At 39.6% G+C, this 27,678-nt stretch overlaps 2 protein-coding genes across 3 annotated transcripts; one reads left to right on the top strand and one right to left on the bottom strand.

Moving 5' to 3' along the window:
- The first annotated feature begins 634 nt into the window (after positions 1–634).
- Positions 635–17,722, top strand: LOC122664459 (nuclear pore complex protein NUP62). 2 transcript variants are annotated; one of them, XM_043860282.1, is made up of 11 exons: positions 635–1,210; positions 1,310–2,023; positions 10,533–10,650; positions 11,576–11,657; positions 11,800–11,922; positions 12,754–12,831; positions 13,490–13,593; positions 16,606–16,693; positions 16,770–16,868; positions 17,214–17,495; positions 17,527–17,722. In XM_043860282.1, exons 1-10 carry the CDS (start codon positions 658–660, stop codon positions 17,301–17,303), a joined length of 2,049 nt encoding a protein of 682 aa, XP_043716217.1. In that variant the 5' UTR covers positions 635–657; the 3' UTR covers positions 17,304–17,495; positions 17,527–17,722. The 2 variants fall into 2 exon arrangements, with proteins under 2 accessions (XP_043716217.1, XP_043716216.1); XM_043860281.1 differs by having other exon boundaries at positions 635–2,023.
- A 2,867-nt stretch (positions 17,723–20,589) lies between these two features.
- On the bottom strand, positions 20,590–26,987 carry LOC122665975. The gene is made up of 4 exons (XM_043862094.1): positions 26,596–26,987; positions 23,555–23,768; positions 22,321–22,414; positions 20,590–20,900 (listed from the first exon to the last, which is right to left on the bottom strand). The coding sequence occupies exons 1-4, from the start codon at positions 26,985–26,987 to the stop codon at positions 20,635–20,637; spliced, it is 966 nt and encodes a 321-aa protein (XP_043718029.1). The 3' UTR covers positions 20,590–20,634.
- Between the last annotated feature and the right edge of the window lie 691 nt (positions 26,988–27,678).

The following is a 27,678-nucleotide window of genomic DNA, read 5'->3' on the forward strand; positions in this document are numbered from 1 at the left end:
ACTTGACGCACCAACCCTGTCCTCCTTTATCCGGATTCAATACCGGCAACATAAAACACTAGTGGAGTTATGTACCAAATCATTTTGATATATGGAAAAGGCCTCTCTCCCCATTAATGTACCGAAATCGTTTTGTCGCTCATTAGTCATCACTATTATGGTTCTATCGAAGAAGAAGAAGCAAAGAAGAAAGGTCGTCACTAGTGTGCAGAGTTTTACGAATCGAGAATCAGATCGGTGAATATCAAAATCGGCCAGGACCAATCCCGAATTCCACTAATTCACATTCAAATACCCTAGAAATTCCTTGTTTTTGGATCTAAGACCGATTCTGCAATGATTCAGGTCGACTCGGATCCAATCTAAATCGGAATTGCCAATTACTGATTCTGTCCGCGATTCAGTGTTTTAAAACCCTGGCTCTTATTCCTATTGCTCAGAGAACCCTCTCCAAAAAGGAAAATACACAAACCGACCCTTTAGGTTATATTCGTCAATTCAGTTCTGCTAGATAGAGGGAAGAGAAAAGTGAGAAAAAGTTGAATAGCGTTCGGCCGGGAGAAAAGCCGCAACTTTCCAGTTCCCAAAACCCAAACCCCTCCCATCACACTTCACAGAGAGGCGGGGGAAAGAGGGAAAAGTGAAAGCCAAGGAACGATGTCGGGCTTTACCTTCCCAGCGTTCGGTTCTTCTACTTCCTCCTCTTCATCATCTTCCCCCTTCTCTACTTCATCAACTCCTTCTTTCTCTCCTTTCCCTAGCACCAACTATTCCTCTTCATCGCAGCAAGCTCCATCACGGTATACTTTCGGATCAACCTCTTCATCTTCTTCATCTCTTTTTGGTTCTTCTGCTCCGTCTACTGGTGGCTTCTCAATCGGGACATCACTCTTTGGTTCTTCGTCCTCTGCAAGTACTACAGCTACAGCTTCTCCGTCTACTACATCTAACCTTTTTGGTGGATCTCAGCCCTCTTCTGCCCCAAAATATTCTTTTCCATTTGGCTCTACTTCATCGTCATCGGGATCATCAACTTTGAACCCTAACTTTGGATTATCTTCTGGTTCTGCTTCTTCGGGTTCCTCTGCTCCTTCTTCCCTATTTGGACTGCCTTCGAATTCTGCATCTGGAGCGATTACCGGTTCGTCTCTGTTTGGGGTGTCTTCGTCGCCGTTCGGAGCTTCTTCAACTTCAGGTTCTACAGCAACTGCTGCCCCGGCTAGTTCTGCATCTGGAGCGATTTCCGGTACCCCTCTGTTTGGGGCGACTTCGCCGTTTGGAGTTTCTTCAACTTCAAATTCTGCAGCAACTGCCCCGGCTTTCTCCGCTTCTACGATGTTTGGAACTTCCTCAGCTGCTGCAGCTTCTACTGCGCTTTCCGCTTCTCCGTTGTTTGGGGTTTCTTCAACTTCAGCTTCGGTAACTAATTCTACTTCGGCATTTTCTTCCTCTTTGTTAGGAAGTCCTTTACCAGCTTCTTTGACTGCGGCTACCAGCTCCCCTTCTTTTCCTGGCCTGTTTTCTTCCACTTCCAGTTCGGCTTCACCGTTTTCGGCCTCTTCTACGCCTGCTGCAACGCCATCTTCCTCACCAATTCTCTCTTTCGGAACTCATGCACCGTCTTCCACCCAGTCTTCGTTTGGATTTGGCAATGCAGCATCTAATGTTGCGTCTAATTCTACAGTCTCTAGCATACAAGTCACGAAGCCTCCTTCCTTTAGCTTTGGGACTTCCTCAACAGTCAGTACCGCGGGCGTTTCAGTTACAACAGAGACTTCAACCCCTGCGCCTTCAATCTTGTTCTCGTCACAAGCAGCTGCCTCGTCTACTTCTACACCATCAGTTCCTGTTTTTGGGGCAAGTTCTTCAGTGGCAACTATATCTTCAGCATCAGTAGTTACTAGCACAACTGCTTCCTCTGCTACTACTACTCCTTTCCCAAGTTTTTCATTGTCAGCCAAAACCTCAGCTCCATCTTCAGCTTCACAGCCTCAATCAACAACCACTGCAGCATTGGCATTTGGTAAGTATTATTAGTGGTCCCTTTTGTTGGACTTTTTATTTGTTTTCTTTCTGTGCGCGGAAGACTTAAAGGGAAGTTATTAATGCGGTTATTCAGTTTTGTGATGTTTTTCTTGAACTGAACAGTTATAAAGTAATGATAAATGTTGTTCCAAGTCTTAATTCTTTATTTAATGTAACCATTCCAGCTGAACTTTTTCTGTTCAACGTTCAACTTTAGGAAAAATTAGTACATATGATTTGAAATTAGTTGGATGTGGATATCTAGAAGTGATGGATTATCCTGTTCTGTCCCTTATACAAATTTCAGATTATCAGGGTATGTTATCCCTTCTCTGGGTCCCCATCAAGCTTGAATTGGATGTTTGCTTCTGAGAATCTGGGGCCTTCTTGTCTTGGCAGACCTTTTAGAGACAACTTGCAATGAGTGATTCTGGCTTCCTTAGGCTTTTGTATGATAGAACATTCCGCTTGAGTGGAGATCTTTGGCCTCAAATTGACGTTCTCTCTTGATGTTCCACATCTGATGATTGGGGGAGAGTAGACTAGGTAACTGTGGTCTGTGGATGGATGGGTCACATCTTGTTTGTGAGGCTTATCCCTCTTATCATAGATGCTTCTGTCCTGCTTATTCATGGATGTATTGTTCTATCAGATGCCATTGACACAAAATTATATAGCAGTTGAACTAGTAAAACAGGGGGTCTTGAGGACAGCCTTGCACTCTGGGGATTAGCCTATATCAGCCTTTCAGTTTTTACTGGGGATTCTGTAGATCTGCCAACTTTGTATTCTACATCCTGGACTTCATAAGCTATGGACAATTGATTTTAGTTGTTTATTTGTTATTTAAGCTGGTTAATTCACAGTTTCAAGATGCTCTCGACCGGTGTTGGGAGAAGAAATGTTCTAGAGAATGGTTATAGGTTTGTAGAGCCAAGCGGTGAAAAAGAAGTCATAGATCTCAGAATAGCACGAAGATAGTCTAGAAGAGGGAATAAGAAAAAGGAAACCACAATTGTGTCTGCAGTTATGCCAGTGCTGAAGTTTGTGGAGGTTCACACAGCAGACCTGGGTTAAGGATCTGTCATCACTTACTGACAACTGGCCCACTTGCATATCCAAAAAGAATTGTGATAGCTGAGGTACCTCTTTCAGATGTTGATCTCTTATTGGTTAATTGATTTGCTGTGTATGATGTAGATAAATCAAATAAATAGGCTTATTTTAGTGAAAGTAAGCCTTGGGATGGGCCTTTGGTCCAATGGATTTTTATTGTAGAAGGCCACTTTAATGGGCCTAAAATATGGGTAGGAGAAATAAAAATGGGATTTATTAGTTACTTAAGTTCTGGGGTCTAGTTAGAGTCCTATTACTTTATTTTGTTTTAGTTGCGTCTGGATTAGGTTTCTATGTGCCCAACATTGTTTCAAGTTGATTTTCATTATTTTATAGTATCATAGTCAATTAAGACTACCTCCTATTGTCTGAAGGAGTTTTGAGCTTAGTTTGAGTATGTTTCTGAAATTTTCATATAAGCTCCAGCCCTGCACACGAATTTGATGAATAGAAATTGGCTTTCATCTCTTGGTTCTGTGAGATTCAGATTTCTTCTGGTGTAGTGATTAACTAGAAACCTGGTGGTGATTTCAAGCTGGGGTTTGGTGGGTTCCAGCCCTAAGGATCATGTGAGATTCCTGATTCATATCTGTTGCCGCTTGATTCCGATTGAGCTGAGGTGGATGACCTGTGGCAGAAATAGATAATGATCGGATGAACCCGAGGTTAACTCGTGGTTAATCTCCGATTATAAAGTCAGAACTGCGCAATAGGTAAGTAAGAGTGAAATACGGAAAGAGAAATAAATGTGAATACCTACTTCTGTCCATTATTGTTCCTTTTATACTTCGGGTCTGTTTGTAATGTAGTCCTAGATAGGTAGGAGACCGACTAGGAGCCAGACAACCAGGACCCGTAGAACTGCTAGTTGGATGGAGGCAGAATTGAGGTTTTAGGTCAAATTTAAGGTTAGGGTTAGGGTTAGGGTAATGGGGATGAGTCTTATATGGTAAAGCTAGGCAGGTTTAGGGGAGTCTAATGAACTAGGTTTTATTGGTTTTGGATGAGTAGAAGTAGTTTAGATGTAATTGGGCAGCAACTAGGGTTAGGGTTTTGGGAAATAGGGAAGTGATGGAATCTAAGGTTTAGAGGTGGAGTTAGGGCAAGGGCTTTAGGTCGAGTGTGGGTAAGGGTGGAGGGGAAAATATGCTGAAAGTTACAGCTAAATCAGATGGTTAAATTTGGAGTTATGGAGGTTTCCTAGTAGAAGTAGGAGAGAGGGGTAAAACTGTAATTTCAGACACTTTGCTGGGTGGATGGTGCTGAAATTTGAATTGAGTCTCTCTTAGGGTTTGAGGAAGATTCGTTCAAATTTTTAGCAGGTTCTAACTGTCAGATTTGGCTGGGCAGAATTCTCACGAAAATCACCTTGCATGTGACCTTCTGGAAGGGAAGAAGAATAGTTGCAGGTTTTAGGGTTCTAATGGATCTATGGTATTAATGGTGGATGAGAAAAGTAGTAAGGATTGAATATTGGCAATGGGGATTGATGGGGCTGGGTTTAGAGGATTAGGAGAAGAAGGGTGAAGATTGCCGAAACTGTAAAGTACTTACTTGAACACTGATCTTCAATGACAGCAACTTTGAAGATGAACAATGGGGTCTCCCGATCTACAAGATGCAAGGAGAGAAGTAGCTACCCTCCCGATCTTCACGATGCAAGGAGTCGATTGGAGATCCACTAATCCCTTCACCTTGATATTACTCACAAGGCACACTCACAATGGAGCAAAGGCAGCAACAAAGCCAGCAAGCATAAAGATGAGTTTTTATTAATCAAATTCGTGTTCCATGCTGGCCTCCCTTACAAACTTATATAGAAGACTCAAAACTAGACTTAGACACTAAAAAGGAAAGGCCTAACCCAATCCTTAACCTATTAGCTAACTTAAACTAACTAGGAAATTGAAATATACTCAAAAATAGAGTCCTAATCCAGTCCAACTAAACAACTAAAAAAAACTAATAAAATCACTTAAATTGAACCACTGGTTCAAACTAGCTTTGGACCGGTTCAATTTAAAACATAAACATGAAAATAAACTAAGTATAGGGCTAATCCCGTATGTAACTCACGTACCCCAACTTTAGGCCCATAAAAGTGGCTTATTACATAAAAGTGGCCTATTACATAAAAAAACCCTTGGGATCAAAGGCCCAACATATATATATATATATATATATATATATATATATATATATATATATATATATATATATCCCAACCCTAGACTTATTTCTAAAGAAATATACCCATTTCGATGATGAATCTGCATCAGTTTGTGCTACAACCCAATTGAATGGAGGGTGAGCTGTTACAACCCACTGTGTTAGGTCGGTTGCTCTGACTTGCCTTTGTGAAAGGGATTAAAAGACTTAATATCTCAAACGTATTAACTATATGGGGCCCAGTGGGTCCCATGTAAGTATCAAGACATTCTTGTTATTCTGCCACGTGTATTGGTATATTTTTAGGTATATCAGATGCCCCCCACTCCCTAGACCACTGAAGAAAGGATAAGGGAGTAAAAAATAAAGAACTTATATCACCTACAACGCATACTCGGTGATCTAACACTTGATGGTAAAAATATGCTAAGAATGTAATCTGAGGAGGGATATATAGACAAAGAAAGATATTTCTCTATGATCAAAGTGCCAAAATATTTTCCCAAGAAAATGCCGGGTAAGTAAAAAATGCATGGCCTGGACCGAGGATTTGGATCCTCGGCTGATATTGCTCGACTTTGTTGCCGTGGTATTAGGAGAAGAATGGACCGAGGATTTTGATCCTCGGCAAGTAATGCCCAGCTTTGTTGCTGTGGCATTAAGATGTGTAACTCAGTTTTCAATCCTTTTCTTTGAAAGTTGAACTATAGATACACGTGGGATAGCTTTGGACGATTAAAGAATATTTCTCTAAGGGCGACAATAATGAATTGTTGGTAAATTTTTGAAATGACAACCACCGCCGCCAAAATCATTAATGTCGCCGACGGCATGTGGTCCATTTTGGCTTTATTTTGAATCGTTCGAGGAGTTTTTATTCCTTGAGAAGTGCAAACGCCAACTTGCGGCCTAGAAATCTCTTTATAAAGAGATGAGTTTCACTTGTTGGGTCTCATTCTGAATTCCAAGCTTTCCAGTTTACCCAGAGAAAAGTTTACTCCAATGGTCGTTTTCGAATTTTTTCGTTGTCGACTTTAACTTGGTTCGGTCTACTTTGTCTCCTACAATTAGTAAGTTGTCCTGTTTTTTTCTTTCTTTTCTTAGAATGTCTTCCTCCATGCCCCGTGCGTCCGAGGATAAAAGTTTATACTCGGAGGAGTCTTCCTCAGGCTCCTCATCTGATTCTCAGACCCGATCAGATAATGGGGCTGAGGCCTCAACTTCGTATTCCAAGAGAAATATTACAGAGGGTAATTATTTTGAGGAATTAGCTGATGCGGCGGCTTCTGCCGACCATCTTCCCCAGGTAGATGCTCTACGAGAAGTTCCTAGTTTAAAAGCCTTGGATTTAGAGTGTATTAGAGTGATTTATGCCATCTCGGATTCATTCCAAGTTAGGCTTCCTACAGATGCCAAGCGGGCATGCTTTAGGAAATATGATGAAGTGTGTTTTTATGAGGATCATTTCAAAGGTGGATTGCGCCTTCCCGGTTTGGAATTATATCCGAAGATTTTCAGGCATTATGAGATTGTTTCGGCCCAATTGGCCCCTAATTCCTTTAGGATTGTGACGGCTTTTGTAGCTTTTGTAAAGCGATTAAATAGGTTTGACACCTTAGAGCTTTTCAACAACTATTTTTTGCTTGCCCCCTTGCCCAATGCTGTGGGTTGGTTTTATTTCCAAGCGAGGCCACATATAAAGGTTATAGATAAAGTAGTCTCCTCTATCCATGATTGGAAGGACAAGTTTTTCTTTGTCAAGTCGGCCGAGGGATTTCCCTTCAATACCATTTGGTCGGCTCTAGATCCAAGAGCGACCAATGAACTTTTAGAATTAAGTCCATACGATGCACAAACCTTGAGAATGATCCGATCTAAAGAATACTCAATTGTTCGATGTGATCGTCTTGAGACGGAGTCATTTCTTCTCAAATATGGGCTTAGTCCGGGTAGGCTGGTTAATTTTTATTTGACGTAACTTTTTATAAGTTATTGACTAATTTGCAATGTTTTATGACCGAGCATTTGTTTTGCTTGCAGTGAGTATTGATCCGAAAGAGTTTGGCAAGATCATTCGGGCAAAGAATGATGAAATCAAGAAAAAGGAGCAAGAGAGGCTGGAGAAGCGACGAGGAAAAAAGAGAGATGGTGAGGGGACTAGCCATCACAAGACTAAGAAGAAGACCGAGGTGAGCGAGGATCCTGTCTTGGCAATCCAAGCCCTAGAGGTTGCCCCCGGAATATCTCAAGGAAATATTGGGGGCGAAGATGTTGTAGAGGGGGGATCGGCCCCTTGGGTTAGTCCACATACTCCCCGGGTCAATGTGGGAGATTTGCCGTTTATCCCCGCATGGGCGATAAGAACTTCAGACAACAGTATTGCAAGTTCACAAATGGCGAGGGAATACCTTTGCAAAGGGCGACTCCCTAGCGATAATGAGCGGGTGCGATTGATGCCAAATTTGCACCTAGCGGCATCCACGTATGTGGCGATTGCCAGGGTAAGTGCATTATTCTCATACATGTAAATTTTTGAAAAGAGGCTATCATAGGATATATTTTTTTTTTTGGGGTAGAATATGATAAGAGTTATTAATTATTTGTTTTGCCTGGTAGGCGATGCTATATACATCGGAGACGGCTGCGCGGCTAGAGGAAGTCACGGGTTTGTATAGCAAAGTTGAGAGTGACTTGGAACTGCTGAAAAAAGAGAAGGCCGATTTGGAAGATTCGGTCAAAAAATTAGAAGAGAAGGTTAGAGGAGAAAGAGGAAGAGCTGACAAAGTCACTGAGGAAAAATGGAAGATTGTAAAAGAGAGAGACGATGCCATTATGGCCAGGCAAGAGGCGGCCAAAAAGGCTGTGGAGGATTTTAAGAAATCTGAGGAATTTCGAAAATTGGTTCTCGAGGAGGGTGCTCCGTCGTTTGTCTCTGGAACCTCTAGCGTTCGAAACTGGATAAAGGAGGACTATCCCGAGTTAGCCGAGAAGATTGATTTCTCAAAATGTCCTCATCCGTTCGAAATGCTCTCCATGGCAAATGAGGAGGAAGAGGATGAGGAGGAGGATAATGAAGAAAATGTGGGAGATATATCGTTTATCCCCGCATGGGCAATAAGAACTTCGGACAGCAGTATTGCAAGTCCACAAATGGCGAGAGATTACCTTTGCAAAGGGCGACTCCCTAGCGATAATGAGCTGGTGCGATCGATGCCAAATTTGCACCTAGCGGCATCAACATATGTGGCGATTGCTGGGGTAAGTGCATTATTCTCATATGTGTAATTTTTTGAAAAGAGGCTATCATAAGAGTTTTTGTTTTTTTGGAGGTAGAATATCATAAGAGTTATTAATTGTCTGTTTTGCCCGGTAGGCGATGCTATATACATCGGAGACGGCTGCCCGGCTAGAGGAAGTCACGGGTTTGTATAGCAAAGCTGAGAGTGACTTGGAACAGCTGAAAAAGGAGAAGGCCGATTTGGAAGATTCAGTCAAAAAATTAGAAGAGAAGGTTAGAGGAGAAGGAGGAAAAGCTGACAAAATAAATGAGGAAAAATGGAAGATTGTAAAAGAGAGAGACGATGCCATTATGGCCAGGCAAGAGGCGGTCAAAAAGGCTGTGGAGGATTTTAAGAAATCCGAGGAATTTCGAAAATTGGTTCTCGAGGAGGGTGCTCTGTCGTTTTTGTCTGGAACCTCTGGCGTTCGAAACTGGATAAAGGAGGATTACCCCGAGTTAGCCGAGAAGATTGATTTCTCAAATTGTCCTCATCCGTTCGAAATGCTCTCTGTGGTAAATGAGGAGGAAGAGGATGAGGAGGAGGATAATGAAGAAACCGAGGATGATCTGGCCAAAGATGTGTATGAACGTCGATCAGCTACCCCGGGGAAAAATATTAATGAGGAAGACGATAGTAATATTAGGGTGGAGGATGAGTAGGCGGCATAATTACTTGTCTATGTTTGTAATGGTCTAGGAGCCCACCTCATGTAATTTGTCCTTTTGAATTAATGAGAAGTTTTCATTTGGCTAAGTGTTTGGTCAGTTGAAATTTTGCTCTTCGACTACTTCTTTATGACCTCAAACCCTGTTTATAAGCTTGGTTTGGGTTACATATGTGTTGGGCCTTTGGTCCAATGGATTTTATTGTAACATGGCACTTTAATAGGCTTAAAGTATGGGTAGGAAGAATGGATACGGGATTTATTAATTAATTGTGTTGTGGGGTCTAGTTAGTGTCCTATTACTTTATTTTTTAATTGTTATTAAAATGTTTTAGTTGGTTGGGTTAGGTCTGTATGCCTCTATGCATCCAGCCTTGTTTCATTGTTCCCCCCCCCCCCCCCTTCCATTATTTATAGTTAGTGAAGACTATCTCCAAGGTAAGCTATTGGATGGAGGAGTTTTAAGCTTAATTTGAGTATGTGTTTTTAGCATAGTTTGAAAACTCGTCTCGTTTCGGTTTTTTTTTTTGGGTTTCGTTTTGATGTTTCGGTGGCAAATGGCCATAGTTGGCTCCGAAACTTTAGTCTTTAGGGGAATCTTGTTTTAGGTTTAATAAGCATATTTAAATCTTCAAATTAAAAAAAAGAGGCACCCAATTTGATGTTTTGGATTTGCACCCTTGGTTGGTAGTAAACGTCAAGCCGTTATGTAATATTACCTATTATACACATTGTTTGAGTGCTATGAGGCATAAATGGCAAATAAAACCAGTAAATTATGCAATAATGGATGAAGCCACATAATATTGAATAATTATTTAAGAAATAGTTAAAGATTTAAAGGCCCCGTTTGTTTATAGGGGACTTAAGTGGGGTGGGAAAATGTTGATGTGGCACTTCAAAATCCCACCCCAACCTTGTTTGGTTATCCTGGGGTGGTGAACTTACAAAAGCTGAGGGAACATCATTTAATGCTTTGTCTGCTGATGTGGCATTTCAAAATCTCACCCCTATCCTATCCAAATTCCCACCAAATTGGTGGGACTTTGGTTACTGTTCATGGGAAAAGTAACTTTACCTCAACATTTCCATCCCAACAAAACTCCACCAACATGTGGGTCCCATCTTCCCAACAATCCTACATTCCCACCCCACCTTCCCCTCTAAACAAACGGGGCCAAAGAGTTCCCCAATAATCTTCTGGTTAAGTGGTCAAAGAATGTTTTGCGACTGAAGTTATCATGTTGTTGCCTCTGTGTAACCTGTTTTTTTTGCAGGTGTTTCTGCTTCAACTTCTGCAGGTGCATCAACTGATGTGGCAGCAAAATTCAGTTTTGCTGGTTCCAGTAGCAGTGCAGCTAAGACACCTTCTGTTGCTGTAGCCAGCAGTAGCGGGTCTGTGTACTTCTCCTTGATAGCCTTACTTCATTGTTTAAATCTTTGATTTTTGTGGTGGTAATTGACTTCTGGCTTTTATGTAGGGCGTGTCTGGTACTCTTATTTTTCTTCTTTGTGCAATTCTGAAGCGTTTTTGGTTGTGTGAGGTTATTCTGATATTTCAGCATAAATTTGATTTTTTGGGCCATCTTGGAGTTTTTGTTAAGCAAAAATTTTCCCCACCTTAATATCACTTCAAATTTTTTTTGGGGGGTGGGGGAGTGAGTTGGGGTGGGTTATTTATGTAAGGTTCACTTTGTAAGAATCAAAGGCTGCTTCCCAGAAGAATCACTTTAGAATCAAAGTGATGCTAACCATGGAAATTCCCTCACATTCACCACTGACATTTTGTATATGTTCCTGGATTGTTTTCAAGAATAGATATTGAACTTTTCTCTATTAGCATCCTGGTGCATGAGGCTCCCGCTACTGCAGGGTTTGGGAGGGGCAAATCTATGCAGCCTTACCCCTGCTTCGCAAAAGAGTCTGTTTCCAAGTTTTGAACCCACAAGCAACAGGTTGCAATAGTGCAACTTAACCGTTTGAACTTTCTCTCATAAGTTTGAATTATGTACCTCATGAGAAATTTTTTTAATGGAAAATGTATTTTATCTAATTTTTTGGTTTTATTATTGTGATCAATTTCGTAAGTTTAATTGATACTCCTATTTTTTTCATTTTGATTTTTGAACATCTTGATATTTTCCCTGCAAGAAAGCATAAGAAAAATGTATGTAGCCTGATATTGTGATGTTAAATATATAGAGAAACCAGAAGGAATATATTTTTGTTTTTTCTGCTCTTCTTTTGAAAACCCCCACTGATGTAATTTATAACTCAGAGATCTGACTTTTGATGTCAATTTATGTTGCTTGGATTATAGGACTGCATCTTCAACTGTTAGTACAACGATATCTGCCACGCCTAAACTACCATCTGAGATAACTGGGAAAACTGTTGAGGAGGTACATCTCTACTCATTACATTTTTGATGATTCTGTTGGTGGTCTGTTTTTCTCATTGAATTCAAAGCTAATCATCTGCAAGTGCCACTTTCTCCACATTCTTATGCGATACTTAATTTGGGTTACCTTTGCATGCTTACAGATTATAAAAGAATGGAACTCAGAGCTACAAGAACGTACCGGGAAATTTCGAAAGCAAGCTTGTGCAATAGCTGAGTGGGACAAGAGGATCCTGCAAAATCGAGACATTCTTCTAAGGCTTGAGGTGATCCATTCATACATGAAGAGAAATATTGCAGATGTTACTTTGAAATATGTTATGCTGTTGATCTGACAAGTTTAGTTTTGTTCCCCCCCCCCCCCTTCTACTTTCTGCAGGTTCATATTGTCAGATAATTTACTTTTTCATCTGACACTTAATTTTGAAAATTTTCCCCATCTTCTGAAATATTTTAGGTTCTGTAATAGGCACTGTTAAGGTGCTTCAGCATCTTGGCTTTCTTAGTTTGCTGAACACTTGTTTTTTAACTTACTGTGTTCATGTATTGGTTATGAAAAGCGCTTTAGTTGGTTTGTTCAACTCATTATCCTGTGTGATCGATCAGCTTAAGCTGTTCAGGTCTGGTAGAGGGTTTGGGGTCCAGTTTTTATCTTTGTTGGATCCGGTTGTCACCTGATCTTACAGATGTACTTGCCAGTTCTTTAATTCAGCGTATGAAGTCACTCTAAAGGGCATGAATTGTCATAAACCCTAAACAGTATAAAGAAGAAACACATACTTGAGATATGTTGCATATCTAGGTTGACTTAAAGCGTCCGGTTTGGTGTTTGATACTGTCTTCATGACAGATATTTGATTTGGTCTTTGGATTTTCATTTCGTTGTTCCATAAAAATTATTGCTACTGCACACCAGTTTTTATGGTACAAAATAAGTATCATTTTTAGGAGGATATACTTAGTGCGAGGGTGGCTGGCAGGCTGCTAGTGTTGACGATTTTATTTTTTTAGAATGTTTTTTTTTATGTTGTCATGTTTTGGCTATCTTGTTTTTTCTTGGACTTCTAAATTCTGATCAGATCACAATGTTATTTCAGATTGAAGTAGCAAAAGTGGTTGAGACGCAGGCTAATTTGGAGCGGCAATTGGAGTTGATTGAAACTTATCAACAAGAAGTATGTAATGATGGTTTTGGTCTCACATTCTGTTAATTGCCTTGATAGTGAGGTTTCACATGTGCACCAGAATGTTATGGTGGTTGTAAATGCATTGGGGGTGTCTTGTTCAGCATGGGCAGGAGCATCCTTTGAGCCTCCTCCTAACTTGTGATCTGATATATCTAGTGGGTCACTTGGAAGGAGAAGAAACAAGTTGTTTGGATCTAAATCTAGGGCCAATAAGATTAAGTGGCTATGCATATGGTTTTTCTTTTAGAGTCAGATAACTTTTGTTCGTAACGAAGTTATAATTGAAGGGGTTCAATAGTTGCAGTTGCTTAGGCTAAACGATGAAGGGTCTTTTGGGCCGTATGTAATATGAAAGAAATCCAGAATTTAATGTTACTCTTGTTCTTTTGGGTGTCAACTTTGGCCAATTATTTGGGGGATGTTTTGCCTAAATGATGGATTCAGAGGATATAGCCTTTTTGCAACATGGTTCTGCTGTAGTCCTCCCCTGTCCCAAGTTTTTTCCTTCCTGCTGTTTATTTTGTATTCTTTTTAATGGGTAAAACCTTTTGTATGATACTCGCAGTTTCTGATTCACTTGGGTTTCTTTAGATTGTTTATGAAGCTGCAAGTGTTTTGTTGAAACTAAATTATATTCTTATTTTAGGTTGACAAAGCTTTGCAAAGTATAGAAGAAGAAGCTGAGCGTGTTTACAAGGATGAGCGGGCATTGCTCTTGGAAGATGAGGCAGCATCTACACGGGATGCAATGTGAGTTCAGTAAATTCTTTTTCATTGGACTGGACCTTGTGGATCCATACAACTAATTGTCAGCTGCCTGTGAGATTTTTTTTTAGAAATAAACTTTGCATGCATCTGATCTTGATGGTTTTGTTCTTCAGTAGTTCCGTTCATTAATAATTCAATGTGTATGCTACAAAGCAATGCAAAGGTGTTGGCACACCCAGCATTTTATATACCTATAAAATTTTTGAAAAAAAAAGGGGCTTAATTTAGGATATAACCATAACCTTGATGTGTATATGTAAAGAATTATTATGAAAACAGGGGCAGGGTGATGACAGGTCTGTGAAAGATTTAACGATTTTATAAACTTCTGATATGGTGATACCCAGGCTAGCCCAATGTGGACTTTTTGGTTCAATGACTTCAATTTGGAACAGTCAAGTCACTGGACACTAGATAGAACCTGTTCGTGGTGGATGGTTTAGGTTGTTTGTACGAAAGTGGCCAGTTTGGTTAGAATGAATTGAGTGAAATTAAAGTAAAACCAACAAACTTTATACACTACTCCCAATTGAACACATTAGGAAGTTTCCTTTTTCATTTCACTTACCGATTCAAATATTAATTTACTTTCAATTCCTTCCTATCAAAAGTTATCCCTTGTGAGCACAACATAAAGTCTTTGTAGGACTGAGGCCTGATTTGGTATGATTTCTATTTCAAGTTCATGGGGTGATTTCTATTTTGGAAATTGTTTTGTTTGATTTTTGCACCTTATATCACTGAAATAGAAATTCTGAAATAGCTGAGGAGCTGTTTCAGTTTTGAAATTGAAATTGATTGCACTATTGCTCTTTAATGAGCACATGGTTAATTTGATGGGCAAAGCAGTAATTTCATGTTAAAATAAAATACTAACCTTCTTCTCTTGATGGTCTCACCACCACCATGCCCCACTACCATTGCCACCTGCACCAACACCACCCCTTTCTCAGCCCTGCCCCTGCCCCAGCCACCACTACCCTCTCCCAAAGAAATATAGAGAATTTATTCTCAGAAATTGAACTACCAAATGGATTTCTTATTCTTGAAATATTTTAGATTGATGCAACCAAAACACTTTCAATTTGTGGACCAAAAATCTATTTGTTGACTTCCTTGAAATCAATCAGAAATCGAAATAGAAATCATACCAAATCTGGTCTGAAAGTGGCAGTGTGAAATTTAAAAAGTTCCAAAAGTTTGAAATGGCTTTGGGGAGTTTATATGTGTGCAGGTGCCATAGTTGTCAGGGTGAGAAGGTGACCCAAGGCAGTGGCCAGCCGCCTAGGTGCTTTGGCTAAGCGACAATGCTTAGGCGTTGCCTAGGTTGTGTAGGCATGCACATCTGTTAAGTGGAGTTTCTACAAATGGGCTCAACAGTAATGACAGGCCCACAAAGCCCAACAGTAATAAAATCAAATTATTACTTGATACAATGCAAGTGGACTCAACATGTCAAAGGATAATTAAGACAAAACCACAAACCCAGTCCCACTTCAATAGCAAATGGGCTCAACATCAAAGGGTGATATATGCAAATGGGCTCAATAGCAATGACAGGCCCACAAACCCAGTCCCGCTTAACATCAAAGGATAATTTAGATGGTAATCCCAACATAAAATCAAGCAATATCCTCGTATGCAATGTGGATTGTAAAAAGGACCAATATCAAGTTCGTATGAGGAAAAAGAGCCCATTTTTTTTTCCTTCAAAGAGGGTTCCTTCCACTCATCCTGCCAGTACGAGAAACAGAAGAACAGAATTTAGGGTTCCTTCCATAAGAAGCACTGACTCCTCTGTAAGTCTCTACCCAGAATACTTTCATCTCTTTGATCTTTCTTCTCTTCTTTCTCTTGCTTTTTTGTTTTTTTTTTCATGCATATGCATGATATTATGCATGACACTATGAAAATAATTTACACAGCCCAATCAAAATGTTAGAAATTAAATAAAAAAGGCACTCAAACAAGAAGGCGCGTGCACGCCTAGCACTTGGAAAAATGCCCCATTGCCTGGGCTGCACTTTGACAACTATTATACCATGGGCGTGTGGCCTGCTTATAAAAACTTTTCTTTTGGTTACTCTGCTAGATATAAATTTGAAGAGTCCAAAATGAATTGGGTGATAGGCTTAGCTAAGTAAATTGAAATTTAATTGTTATATTGTTTCTCTTTCCTAGTATAGTTATGTTTCAGTTTCCTATTGTAAATTAGGTTCTAGGCTTATCTAGGTAAGAGTTGTTAAGAGTTATATTTCCCTTGTAACTCTATTATTTGGTTTCTATATATAATGATGTAAGGCTGGTACATTGGAAACCTTCTATTGTACAGCTTTTCTTTGTCCACCTCACGCTTTCTCTCATCTTTCTCTTCTCCTTTCTTCTTCTTTGGATCTGGTTTCTCAAGTTCTTAAAATTTTACACTTGTTTTCTGGTGCACTGGTTTACGATGGATCTTCGCCAAAGCCATTGGATTCACAGATTGTACATGAATTCAAGTACCCTGTTAGATGGTTCTGGGTTAGTAAGTAGTGTGTTGACCCCAGGTACAGGTCACTTGAATGGTTCAGAAAATTGAGATTTAGTTCCTGCTTGAACAAAGGGCAGTGGCATATTTTGGTTGATTAAGTTTCTATGTACACATTCCACGTGCTATGAAATTCTTATTCTTTCGGTCATGGAGTTCAGAAGAGAATAAAAAGAAACTATGAAGATTGAAAAGAATTAGAATGAGAGAGCAGGAAAAAATTGAGAAATGATGGATCTATTATTTTTGTTTGATGTGAGGTTCTAAATTGTCAACATGCTCTTGGCCAAACTGTTACTCGGGATATATATTGACAATATTGAGTATTACCTTTTCCAAATATCCTTGTGTTTCTTTCCTCTTCTTACGACTCAACTGATGCAAGCAGTGGTATCTTCTAAGGATTCTTGGGAGCCGTTCTTTCCACAAGTTTGTTAATTCTTTGTTTGTCTTGTGTAAACTTTCAGGTATGAGCAGGCAGAGTTTATTGAGAGGGAGATGGAACAGATGACGGAACAAATAAAATCAATTATTCAGACCTTAAATGCCAGCCAGGTAGAGTATGAATGTATGAACCCAGTTCATCTCTAAGCGTTTTTGTATAACATTCTCACTATATGACTTCATTCAGGGTGGGGGCCTTGATGCTATCGATGGGATGAACCCATTAGATGTCGTTGTTCGGATTCTAAACAATCAGCTCAGTTCACTCATGTGGATTGATGAGAAGGTTAGTTTGTTTTACGGCAGTTTTGCTTTATTAATCTTTCATTGGTATGCATGTGAGATGCAAATTATACCCTGTATTCTGTTTGTGCTAGTTTGTGATTGAATGATGTTTGTGCCTGTTTTGCCAACGTTGCATGCTAGGGGTTCTGGTTATTTCAGGTTTGATGAACACTTGATTGGGATTGTCATTGTATATTGCAAACTAAGACTTTCAAAAGCTCTAACGTCCTCTGGCATAACCATGCTTTGTGGTCTCAGGAATTTATCTTCAGCTGCAAAGATAAAATTTGTCAATATTTTCTATGCTAGTACTTGCTGCAAGCGCTGACTTTAGAAATCTTATCAGGCTGAAGAATTCTCGTCCCAGATTCAGAAGCTTGCTCACCGTGGTTCTGCTGATCGGGATTTGATGGGCTCAAAATTCTGGATGACCTGATCTTTTGGTTTCTTGAAGCTTACTCATGTCAGAAATCCATGCGAGGCATGTCGTGGGGCAATGGGTTCGATATGCAGCTTTCTAGTGCAGAGATGCATTTCTACCATCCCCATTTGAGGACAAGACTATCTCGCAACACTAGTTTTTTTTTTTTTTCCTTCTGAGTCTAACTTTCTGCTTAATAACTGTCGAGTTTTATCTTTTTGTTTTTGGGGGACACGAGTTTAACTGTGTTGGAGGGCGCTTAATTGAGCCATCAGGTGGATGCCATAGTGTCAAGAAATTTCAGCTCTAGGTGGTCTGTAGAACAATAGAAGCTTTTGAGGTTGAGCCTTTGATTCTGAAGGAGGATGTACTGTCAAAATCTCATGGTTTATTGCAATTTTTGAGCGTACAATATCTGGATATTGTCGTGTAGGTATTTGTTAGTAATGGTCTAATAAGAGATCAAAGAAGAAAGTCAATTTTAGGTGAACTTTTTTTTATGCAATCAAACAGTAAAATTTATGAAACCAAAACATATCAACATGTTAAAAAATATCGTCACATATTCTACCTATCCTAGCTCTAACAGCTGCTTTAGTAGCTATTAATGTGTCCTTGTAAATTACAGAAACCTTAAGTTTGGCAATAGTAGTTGAAAATTTGAAATAAAATGGGAAATAGCTCCCATGGCCATCCTTTTTAAGTACCCTGCGTCGGCTGGTTGCAAAGATCATTATGATCCACCCACACCTCTACCTGCAGGATCCTTTTATATGATTTGGTGCAAACCTAGTTTCTTCCAGGAGAGGCCAATGATACTGCCCATTCTTTAAGCTCAGAAGGCCCATGTCGATGACTAGCAAGATCGTATGGCTGAATTCTACTCCTTGGCTCCTTCATTTCTGTACGAAGGATGCCTTGTGCTCTTATAGTCATTATTATCAATGAAGCCACTCTTTACCAAACAAAAAAAGGTTAAAAATTACCCAATCAGTATTGTGTAAGTATTGTTTTGAAGCACCCAATTCTGTTAAATGGAACACATAAGAGGCATTTGATTGTCTGGCAACTTCGTGTGGCCCTACAGTGCAGCCACTTTCTATTGGGCCACCTCACAGCTCATGGGACATTCCTTCAAATGTGAGCAGAAGCCCTACTTTGTTTCTTTTTAATGTCTAAAACATTTCTGTCCGGGAGCATAGCCTACATCGTCAGGAAATACCTAATTCAAAGGCCAAAGAGGTCATTTCAGGGAAGGGGAGGAGAGAGAAATAGAGAGGAGAGTGCTCGCGGTGCCCAGACATTTCCACTAAAATAGTGAGGCTACATTTGATTGCAAGGGATATTAAAGGAAAAGGAAGTTAAAAGTTGTGTGTACCCATAGGGAGGAAAGAGCCTACAAAACCAGGGGTAAGGCTGGTTTTGGTTAGGGATGTAAACGGATCGGATTCGGCTCAGATAGTGCTATATTTGCATTCGCATTCGATTAGTTTTTGGACGGATTCGGATAGTGCTAAACGGATACAGACACGGATACGGAACGGAAATTTTATCCGTTTACATGTAAATATAGCTTTTCGGATAGCTATAGCCTATTCGTATCTGCATCCATTTAGCTTTCGGATGGATTCGAATAGTGCTAAACAGATACGAATATGGATACGAAAACGGATTTCGGCTATTCATCTACATCCTTAGTTTTGATGTTCGAAAAGTTATGTGTTAGTTCAGCCAACTCTAAAAACGAAGGTAAGCAACCCCTAGAAGAGGGAGAGAAACTTTTGCTAGTCAAAAGGTCAAAAAGAGACTTGTTGCAGCACCATATCTCCCTTAAAATGATATGATTTGCAACCGCCGATCTCCATCCATGTAGAATTCCACAGAGCTCTGCTACCAGTTCATCCTGAGAAGTGGTTCGACCGGAACTGGTTTTAACCATTTGCCCCCTACTGAACATCGTAGATGTCCACTTGGCTATTCCAAGTTCGGGATAAAAAATTCCTGCAACTAGCAAACCAGGTAAGCCCATAGTAAGGTCAATGATAGAAGCAACAGTACGGTGTAGAGGTGGTGTGTGAGCAAATGTATGACATGCAGGGGGTAAAACAGGGGTTGAAGGGGGAGATAAATGCAGATCACTGATCCACCTATTAACAAAATGGATGACCTGGATAGGGTCAGCCTTAAAACCATCATATAAAATTTTGTTTCGTACAAACCATAGGGAATAACATGTAATTATAAAAACAAAAAAAAACCAACAAAAAGATTGTTTTTGCATGGCCCTGGAGCCAAGGAAGGAAGCACACAGACATAACAACGAGGGAGCAGATAAGTGCTCAGTTCTCAATCCTAGTGGGCCAGAAGCCCAGATTTGCTTAGTCCAATCACAAGATAGAAAAAGATGCCACAGTGATTCCTTATGAAAGCCACAGAATACACATGAAGGCTTTGATATATTGTATCCCTTCATCTTTTCCTTTGCACTGTTAATTTAGTCAAGCTGTACTATTGGATTCATAGAATACTGAGTTACTATCTGGCTGCTTACATTTTGACCCTCCTCAAACCCTGCAGTGGCGGGAGCCTTATGCACTGGTATGCCATTTTAGTAAAAAATTTTGTATTGAGTTTTCCTTGAGCCAAGGTCAAGGAGAATCCCTTGATCATAAGGATTCAGATGCGCATTGGAGGTATTGAAGGGTTTTTTAGGGAACATACTAAAACCTTAAGATGGAGTGGTGAATTACTTGTCGATGTACTCTCTCCTTGTAATTAAATAAAAGGAAAAGGAACGCTAACGATGCTGCAGCGCTACATGTACCTACGCCTAGACACAGCCGTGCGTGAAATGACGAAGTGCACCTAACATTGTTTAACATTTGGCAAGCTGAATCGTATACAGAATAAAATGGGGCTGGTTTAATAATGGCCTTACTTTGAGGTGGCCCAATAGAAAGTGGCTGGCACCAAGTGGCCACGGCACACATAGGAGGGCCTCCCAAAAATCTTTTACCCAACTTTAATGGATGATCTGATAGCAAATCAAAGAGTAGGCTGAGCTATTACGTTAGCTCTAAAAGTTGTAAATTACTGCTATGTGATCCTAATGCAACAATTATTTACCCAACAAAAAATAGATCCTAATGCAACATTTGACGCTAAATATCCATTAAGAGGAGAAGAAAAGAACAAGGGTTGGGGGGGGGGGGGGGATCTACAATCATGTACAAGCATGTAAGAAATTAAGAAAAAAAATCAAGGTATGATATATACATTAAAGTAGGGAGATGGCCAGGTTTCATGTCGTCGAATGATTGAATGAACCCTGTTTCATGTCGGCAAATTAAACCCTGTGGGCTCGAGTCACAACCACAATCAGGAGAACCACAATGGAGAGTAGAAGAGAAGTTCTCACCCTGTTATCAAAGAGATCTGTGGTTGCTGATGTGTTTTTCCCGTTCTGTGGAGGTCGAAACGCCTCATTCATGAGCTTTCTAAGATTCTCAATTAGTTTCAGAACTTTTGCCTTAGTGTTGTTCAATAGCCACTTCAGTATGCTTGCTGCTCTGTCTGGACTTCCACCAGATCTTTGGGAACTCGCATCTTCAGCTGCCAAAGCAGATAAAATAAATAAGCATACTTCCATTACGTAATACAACAAACAATAGCATTTGTTGCGCTAATAGAAGAAGAAACAGCAATAGTAAGTGGAGAACTCTGGGACCTTGGATGACTTCATATACTAGTTGGGCCACTCCACCTACAGCTTGAGCTTTTGAATTGAGTAACTAAATATGGTATCAGAGCTACCAGACCCACTATATTAACATGATACATCGTGTACAGCCATCCAAAAGAGGGGCCATACCACATGTCCACATGTACTACCTCCCAAAGAGGGGCAACACATGAGGGGAAGTACTCCCACATAGGAAAACTCTACTGACCTTGGATGACTTTCATATACCAGATGGACCTCTCCACCTAACAGATTAATCTTTTGGGTTTGGTAATTCAATAAAAAGGAAGACAGAATACATGACTCCGGCAGGCTGCATGGTTCACCCCCCCTAATCTAGTGCCTTTTGGGTTTAGATAATTCAATAGAACGCAAGACAGAATACATGACTCCTGCGGGCTGGCTGCATGGTTCACCCCTAATCTGGTGCCATGATCAGACCAATCACACATATGGTTCTACTGTGAGAGAAGATTCATTCAGCAAGTCCACCTGACTGCATTTCTTGACCATACGTCTAACTTTTTTCTTGTCCATAGATTATGACAAGCTGTTCAGTAAGCACGTTTCAGGGTATTGCCAGTTCAAGATCAAGGATAAGTTTAAGATTTGAAATCTCATTGCTGGGGCCATATGGATGTTCATTAACAACCATCCTAGATGTAAACCATTCATAAGGCTCAGGAATAAGGAGGAAGGTGGTCCTATTCTCTCCTGCCAGCTCAAAACATATCCTAGGTCACAAGAGGCCACCCCAAGGTAAACAAATAGATTCGATGACAAGAATGTATACCAAGAAGAGAAGGAAAATTTCATTTTAATCACCCAAAGTTCATTAAAGTTACTTAAATCGTGACTGATTTAGTTAAGAGGAAAAACGGCAAACATGAGCTCTCCCAAGTGTACAAGCAGGGATTCCGGTAGTGGCATTGCTTCTATCCAAGGGATGATTGCATGCACAACCTACTGATACTTCTGGATACAATAGGTTTTATGCACAAGCTTGGAGATCTGAATAAGAGTGACAAAAGTTTCAGATGTGTCGCTGTTCCAGGCATCAGCTGGAACTTCCATTCTTATCCATGCAATGTAGAGGACTTTCTCATTTTCCCTTTTTACTCAACCACGCAGAGTAGAGTTCTGTTCTCTCACAAAAAAAAAAAAAAAAGGGGAGGGGGGGGGGGGAAGCATATAATATATGATGCTTCTTTCCTCACAGAAATATTTAATAAACAAAACATAAAATAAACTTTGGTTAAAAACAATAGATTAATCAGGTTTCTGACAAACCTATGCAGAATGACTCTTTGAGCTCCTTCACCACCTCATTGTTCAAGACAGCATCCCAGATAGCTTTATCGGAAGATAATGAAATGACCATTCTCTATAGACAACAAAATCCACAAGATACATACAGAAGAAGTCAATCAGAATCTACAAGAGACACTGCGAACAAATCCGCAAGTAAATAAAACATCAAATGGTTGATTCAAATAAAATCTTCCACAACCAATTCCCAACTACAAGGAGTGGAGAGAACTCATCATCCACTACCCTAATTAGTTGTCAAACTGCAGGTGAATTTTTGCAACAAAACACACAGAAGTTATGGAGGTCAAACACAATGGTGCCACTTCATTAGCCTGAAAAAAACAACCACCCATACAACAACCCTATCTTATGCTATCAATTTCCAACAATCCATAAGAGCAAGCAATCAATCTTTGTAAAGTTTACTATCAAATGACAGGTCTGACTCATCTAGTCAGTCACAGACATGGTACGCCCATGAGAGCCCCCTCATGAATCTTAAATTGCCAAACCACACATTGCACCAATTACGGCATTAAACAGATCAGGAAGTTGGTTACTTTCAACTGACAGTGCATCCTGTAATATCCGAGTAATGCTACTCTTCCAAAATGCCATGACTGCTTCCTTCTAAAACCATGGGTCTGGAACAAGAACACATAATTTTTCCTTGGACACATGGGGGTGGGCAAAAATGACCACCCTGCCCCCCTGAATGGCAGGAATACCCAGCCCATGTGTCTGGGTGCAGGCTGCGCTGCGGCACAGAGAACATCAGCCCTTTTTCCTAAATATAAGATTCTATAGAAAAAATTGTTGGGGCATTCACATTGGTGGGAAGTTGTATGTGAAATTATATTTATAGCTCTCATAAATTTCTCACTTAAGCACTTCAGCAGTTCTCTTAAAGAGGCATCCATGCAACACAGGTATCATACAAAATTTTCTACTTCTTTGTGGACCATAACTTATAGCAAAGTTAACATCAGGGCTAGAAATAATTTCACGTCAAATCAATCGACAGACCTTTAGATTACAATAGCAAGCAACTGGAAAATTAGAGAGCACAGATCTAGAGAAGTCTTATACTGCATGGTATGACAAATTTACAAGAAAAAAAGACACTTTCAGATAGTCTGGACAAGAAAAAGAAATGTATGAGAAATCAAGTCCTGCAGGATATGAATATCAATTAATAAACAAGGATAGTTGCCTGAATAGATGGCTCTGTCTGCAGTAAATGGAAAGCATCATAAACCCGCCCATTCTGATGAGATTGAGACAGTCTTGGATTGTAAAGATGCAGGGTGGGCTCAATCCAATCCAACTCTGACCTTGCTGGATCTGTAGTATGATCAGTTACATCCTTATCAAAACTAGAACTTCTATCTTCACAGAACCGCGAATATAAGGCTGGAGCAACAACCCTACAAATATAAAATCATTAATAGTAGTCAGACATTATGCTTGTAGAATTGCTACAAATGCAAGAGACTGTGCTAGAACCAATGGTGGCCCTTAAAGCACTAGTTCCTGTTTTATACACACATCAGCAGTGTGCCTTAAAAAAACCAAAAGCATGCCTTTAGTTCAATTGAACAAAAATTTAATAGAAAATAAATAATCAATTAGAATAAAATAGAATTTTAAAGTGAGGATAATAGAGCAAAAACATTAGAAACACAGGTATTGAAATGTATTACTCTTAGATGAGACAGAGGGTACATGAAGTTCCAATGAAATGCATTCTATTTGATCACGAAAAAGTACAAATATTGTTGATAGCAAACCCACATCCCACAAAAGAACCAACTCCTCGAATAAAAACATGCAACACCAAAAATCCAGAGACTATTCAGATACAGAAAATCCAGAATGATTCCTCTTAGTTTTTAAAATGACCAAGCTATAACCAAATTTAATGAAATCTTGAAATGCCATTGCAGATAAACGAATCTTAAGAACAAGGATCACTCAAAGTGATCAGGTTTTGAATCCTTTCCTAGTAGAGTCCATAAATATAAAAACCATCCAAATAACGTTGGGCCTTCACAAGAAGAGTGTATTAGTTTTAAAAACCTACTATACTTCCCCCACACCCGCAAAGAAAGAAAAGATGTCAGCACAAGGGAGTACCATGGAAAGGTCTTTAAGCCTAGTGACTCTGCTCATCTGTAACTACTCATGAGAACAGCCTCAATAAAGAATATACATAATAAGCCAAGATTGTTACCTCTATACATGAGGCTGTATTTGGAGCAATCCTCTCTGTCAGAATTTTTTTTTTTCATAAAGCACCTTCTTATATATCAGCATGACTAACTGATGGGTGAAAAGTTCTTTAGATGAGAAAATTCCAACCCTAGGATTGGTTAATCTCAAAATTCACCAATACAGCGCCCCCATCACCCCCCCCCCCCCGGAACATTGAGGTGTTCTATCCTCTAAAGTCTCTTCCAAAGAAAAAAAAACACCAAACCATCTGAACAACATCAGAGCACCTGAGACACCTGAGCTCTTTTATCCATTTAATAATTTCTAAGCCTCAACAAACTTAATAGAGGAACATCCTAGAATATTTTAAGTATTAAATCTGCCCCAACTGCTTTACACAAATTCTCAAACAACTTTCGAATATCATACAAAAGAAAATAACCCCCTAGATAATAGGGCCCATGCATCATCTCCCTGCCTGTGAAGCAGGAGACACCAGGATCACTACTAGTGCAACATAACAATCCTATGAGACATTCAAACAAAATCAATAAGAAAACTGGGCATATTGAGCCAGTTGTAGACCTGCCAAGTCACAACTACTAGTAATAATAAAAAATTACCAGAATTTTAGAAAGTTCTCTAACTTGTTTCAAACTTGAGCTAGATTTCATATCACCCAATAACATTTCTAGTCTTTTAACGCAAGTTTAATTTTCACACAGATTGGTTGCCTCTAGGCACCAACTTTTCCAACCATGCCCAAGAATCATGATCATTTGTGCATCATCATAATCAAACTTCAAATAACCGCTATTGAGTTGGCTAGAACCAACAGGATGTAAGTGTTATCAATTCACAGCAACTCAACTGAATTATGAACACCTGATTCACTTATGACAGAAATCCTACATGACTTTGGGGCACACTAATTGGATCTGACAAAAGAATCTTGACCCAGAAAGTTAAAAAAAGGGGTCAAAATGACCAAAATGAAATAGTCCCATTAGATTACTTAATGCAACTCTTAGCTCGATCTTCTGATGGTGTTCACCTTGAAAGTATTGTAAAAGATGGAAGGTTTTGTAGCAGAAAAAAGAAAATTAAATATAGAACACAAAGGTTGTTTGTATTTGTTCCTTCTATCTTGATCTGTTATGAGTTTAGCTTATTCTCTCTTTTCTTTCTCAATGAGCAACATGCTAATTGTTTGACTGGAAATCATTTTATTCCCACACCCATACACTACAAACTGGGCAATTGAAAGAAAACCAGCTCGTAATAAGATTACAAGAGATTACTCGTTTCCTGTCCTCTTTGTTGGTTCTTTTCTGAATTAATATAGAGACAGAAATAGAGGAGCAAAGTAATATCAAAAGCTGGCTGTGCAACCCTAAAAAATTTTCTTTTTATAACAATTACGCCAAGCCTCAGTGATAATTCACAAGCCTAGTGGGATTCCTCTTTTTGGAAAATCTGAGATTTATCCAAAAACCCATCTTAGTATCATATCAAGACAAAAATTTTCTTTTTGCTCTTATCAGAAAATGACCCCTCCCAAACACCCCATCGCTGTTTTCAAAACCAAATAAATACACACAATATCTGTCCTCTTTTTTTTGTTCTTTTCTGAACTAATATAGAGACAGAAACAGAGGAACAAAGTAATATCAAAAGCTGGCTATGCAACCCTAAAAAATTTTCTTTTTATGACCAATTATGCCAAGCCTCTGTGATAATTCACAAGCCTTGTGGGATTCCTCTTTTTGGAAAATCTGAGATTTATCCAAATAACCCATTTTAGTATCATATCAAGAAAAAATTTTCCCTTTTTCCTCTTATCAGAAAATGGCCCTTTCCAAACACCCCATCGCTATTTTCAAAACCAGATAAATACACACAATCGCACTCAGAGAAGCAAATTTTCACATCTATTCAACACTGACAAAAACATCAAACACCAACCCAATTTTACTCTTACTCTACCACAATTCAGAAGTAAAGGGAAAAAACCAAAATGGAGAAAGAAAGTAGACATACTGTTTAAGAGAGGAGACGGCATCTTCAACTTCGTCTTGAGAAGGAACTGCACGAAAAACATAATTATCAGAAACCATGTTTGCTCTATCTTGGTCCTCGTATCCATTGACAGACTCCCATTCCCATTCATCACCATCACAGAAATATGAAGAAGCACAAGAAGCCCAGTTGGACACGGTAGGAGAAGTTTCCGACACGGGAAGGTTAAGTGAAGTAGAAGCAGAAGAAGACGAAGAGGAGGACAGAGAGAGGATGGGAGAGGTGGGCTTATTCGTGTTGGTGGAGGAGATAGACTTGGAGAGAGTATCTTGAATTCCTCCCACCCCAGAACGAATTGCAGTCCTAATCATACCCCTTCCACCCATTCTTCCACCACCAAATGATCTCTTCATTTGCTTCTCCTCTTTTTTATCTGTAATTTTTCCTATCTCCTCTATCGCACACAATCCTCTGTCCCTCTCAAATCTAAATCCAAACAGTTTGTGTTGAGGTGGTGTATCGTAACAGTCTCAACTTCCCCACCATATCTACTAACTTGTATCTATCCACTTAGCTTCGCTTTTTAAATCTTACCCGTATCAATTTAGTTATCATAACCTCTACCTATATTTTAATGTTCTCCCAGATAAATAAAGTAAGAAATCTTTACTTTTTATAGACCGTGCCAGCTACATGGTTCCTAATCTCGGATCGGATCGGATCGATATCAACTGAGACCATGGTTCATGATCTCGGTAACGGCTGGATTGGATTGAATTGGGATCGAATCAGCCGATACGGATTGGGATCGCCCAAACTTGGGCAAATATGACACTTTTGTCCCTATTTTCTTATTAAAAAGCTAATTTTTTTTTATATTTACCCTTGTTCGTACAGTTGGATCTGATCGGTATCAAGATCGATCTCAACCAATACCAATCCGATCCAGCCAAAATCGATCGATCCGATCGGATATCTCAAACCATGACCGAGACTGATCCAATACTCAGACATCCGTACGGACAAAGATAAAAAGGTCAAAAGACTGCTTCCCAAGATAAAAATACAGTTGGTCTTTTTCAAGAGCAAATGTGTCATATGTGG

The sequence above is a fragment of the Telopea speciosissima genome, chromosome 6 (genome assembly GCF_018873765.1).
Source record: "Telopea speciosissima isolate NSW1024214 ecotype Mountain lineage chromosome 6, Tspe_v1, whole genome shotgun sequence".
NCBI lineage: Eukaryota > Viridiplantae > Streptophyta > Magnoliopsida > Proteales > Proteaceae > Telopea > Telopea speciosissima.

Coding starts and splice junctions, on each gene's coding strand:
- LOC122664459 (XM_043860281.1), top strand. CDS start 658: ATGTCGGGCTTTACCTTCCCAGCGTTCGGTTCTTCTACTTCCTCCTCT. Junction 11,658..11,799: donor CTGGGAAAACTGTTGAGGAG/GTACATCTCTAC, acceptor GCATGCTTACAG/ATTATAAAAGAATGGAACTC. Junction 16,694..16,769: donor AGACCTTAAATGCCAGCCAG/GTAGAGTATGAA, acceptor GACTTCATTCAG/GGTGGGGGCCTTGATGCTAT.
- LOC122665975 (XM_043862094.1), bottom strand. CDS start 26,987: ATGAAGAGATCATTTGGTGGTGGAAGAATGGGTGGAAGGGGTATGATT. Junction 23,769..26,595: donor GCCGTCTCCTCTCTTAAACA/GTATGTCTACTT, acceptor TTATATTTGTAG/GGTTGTTGCTCCAGCCTTAT. Junction 22,415..23,554: donor AGACAGAGCCATCTATTCAG/GCAACTATCCTT, acceptor TGTTGTCTATAG/AGAATGGTCATTTCATTATC.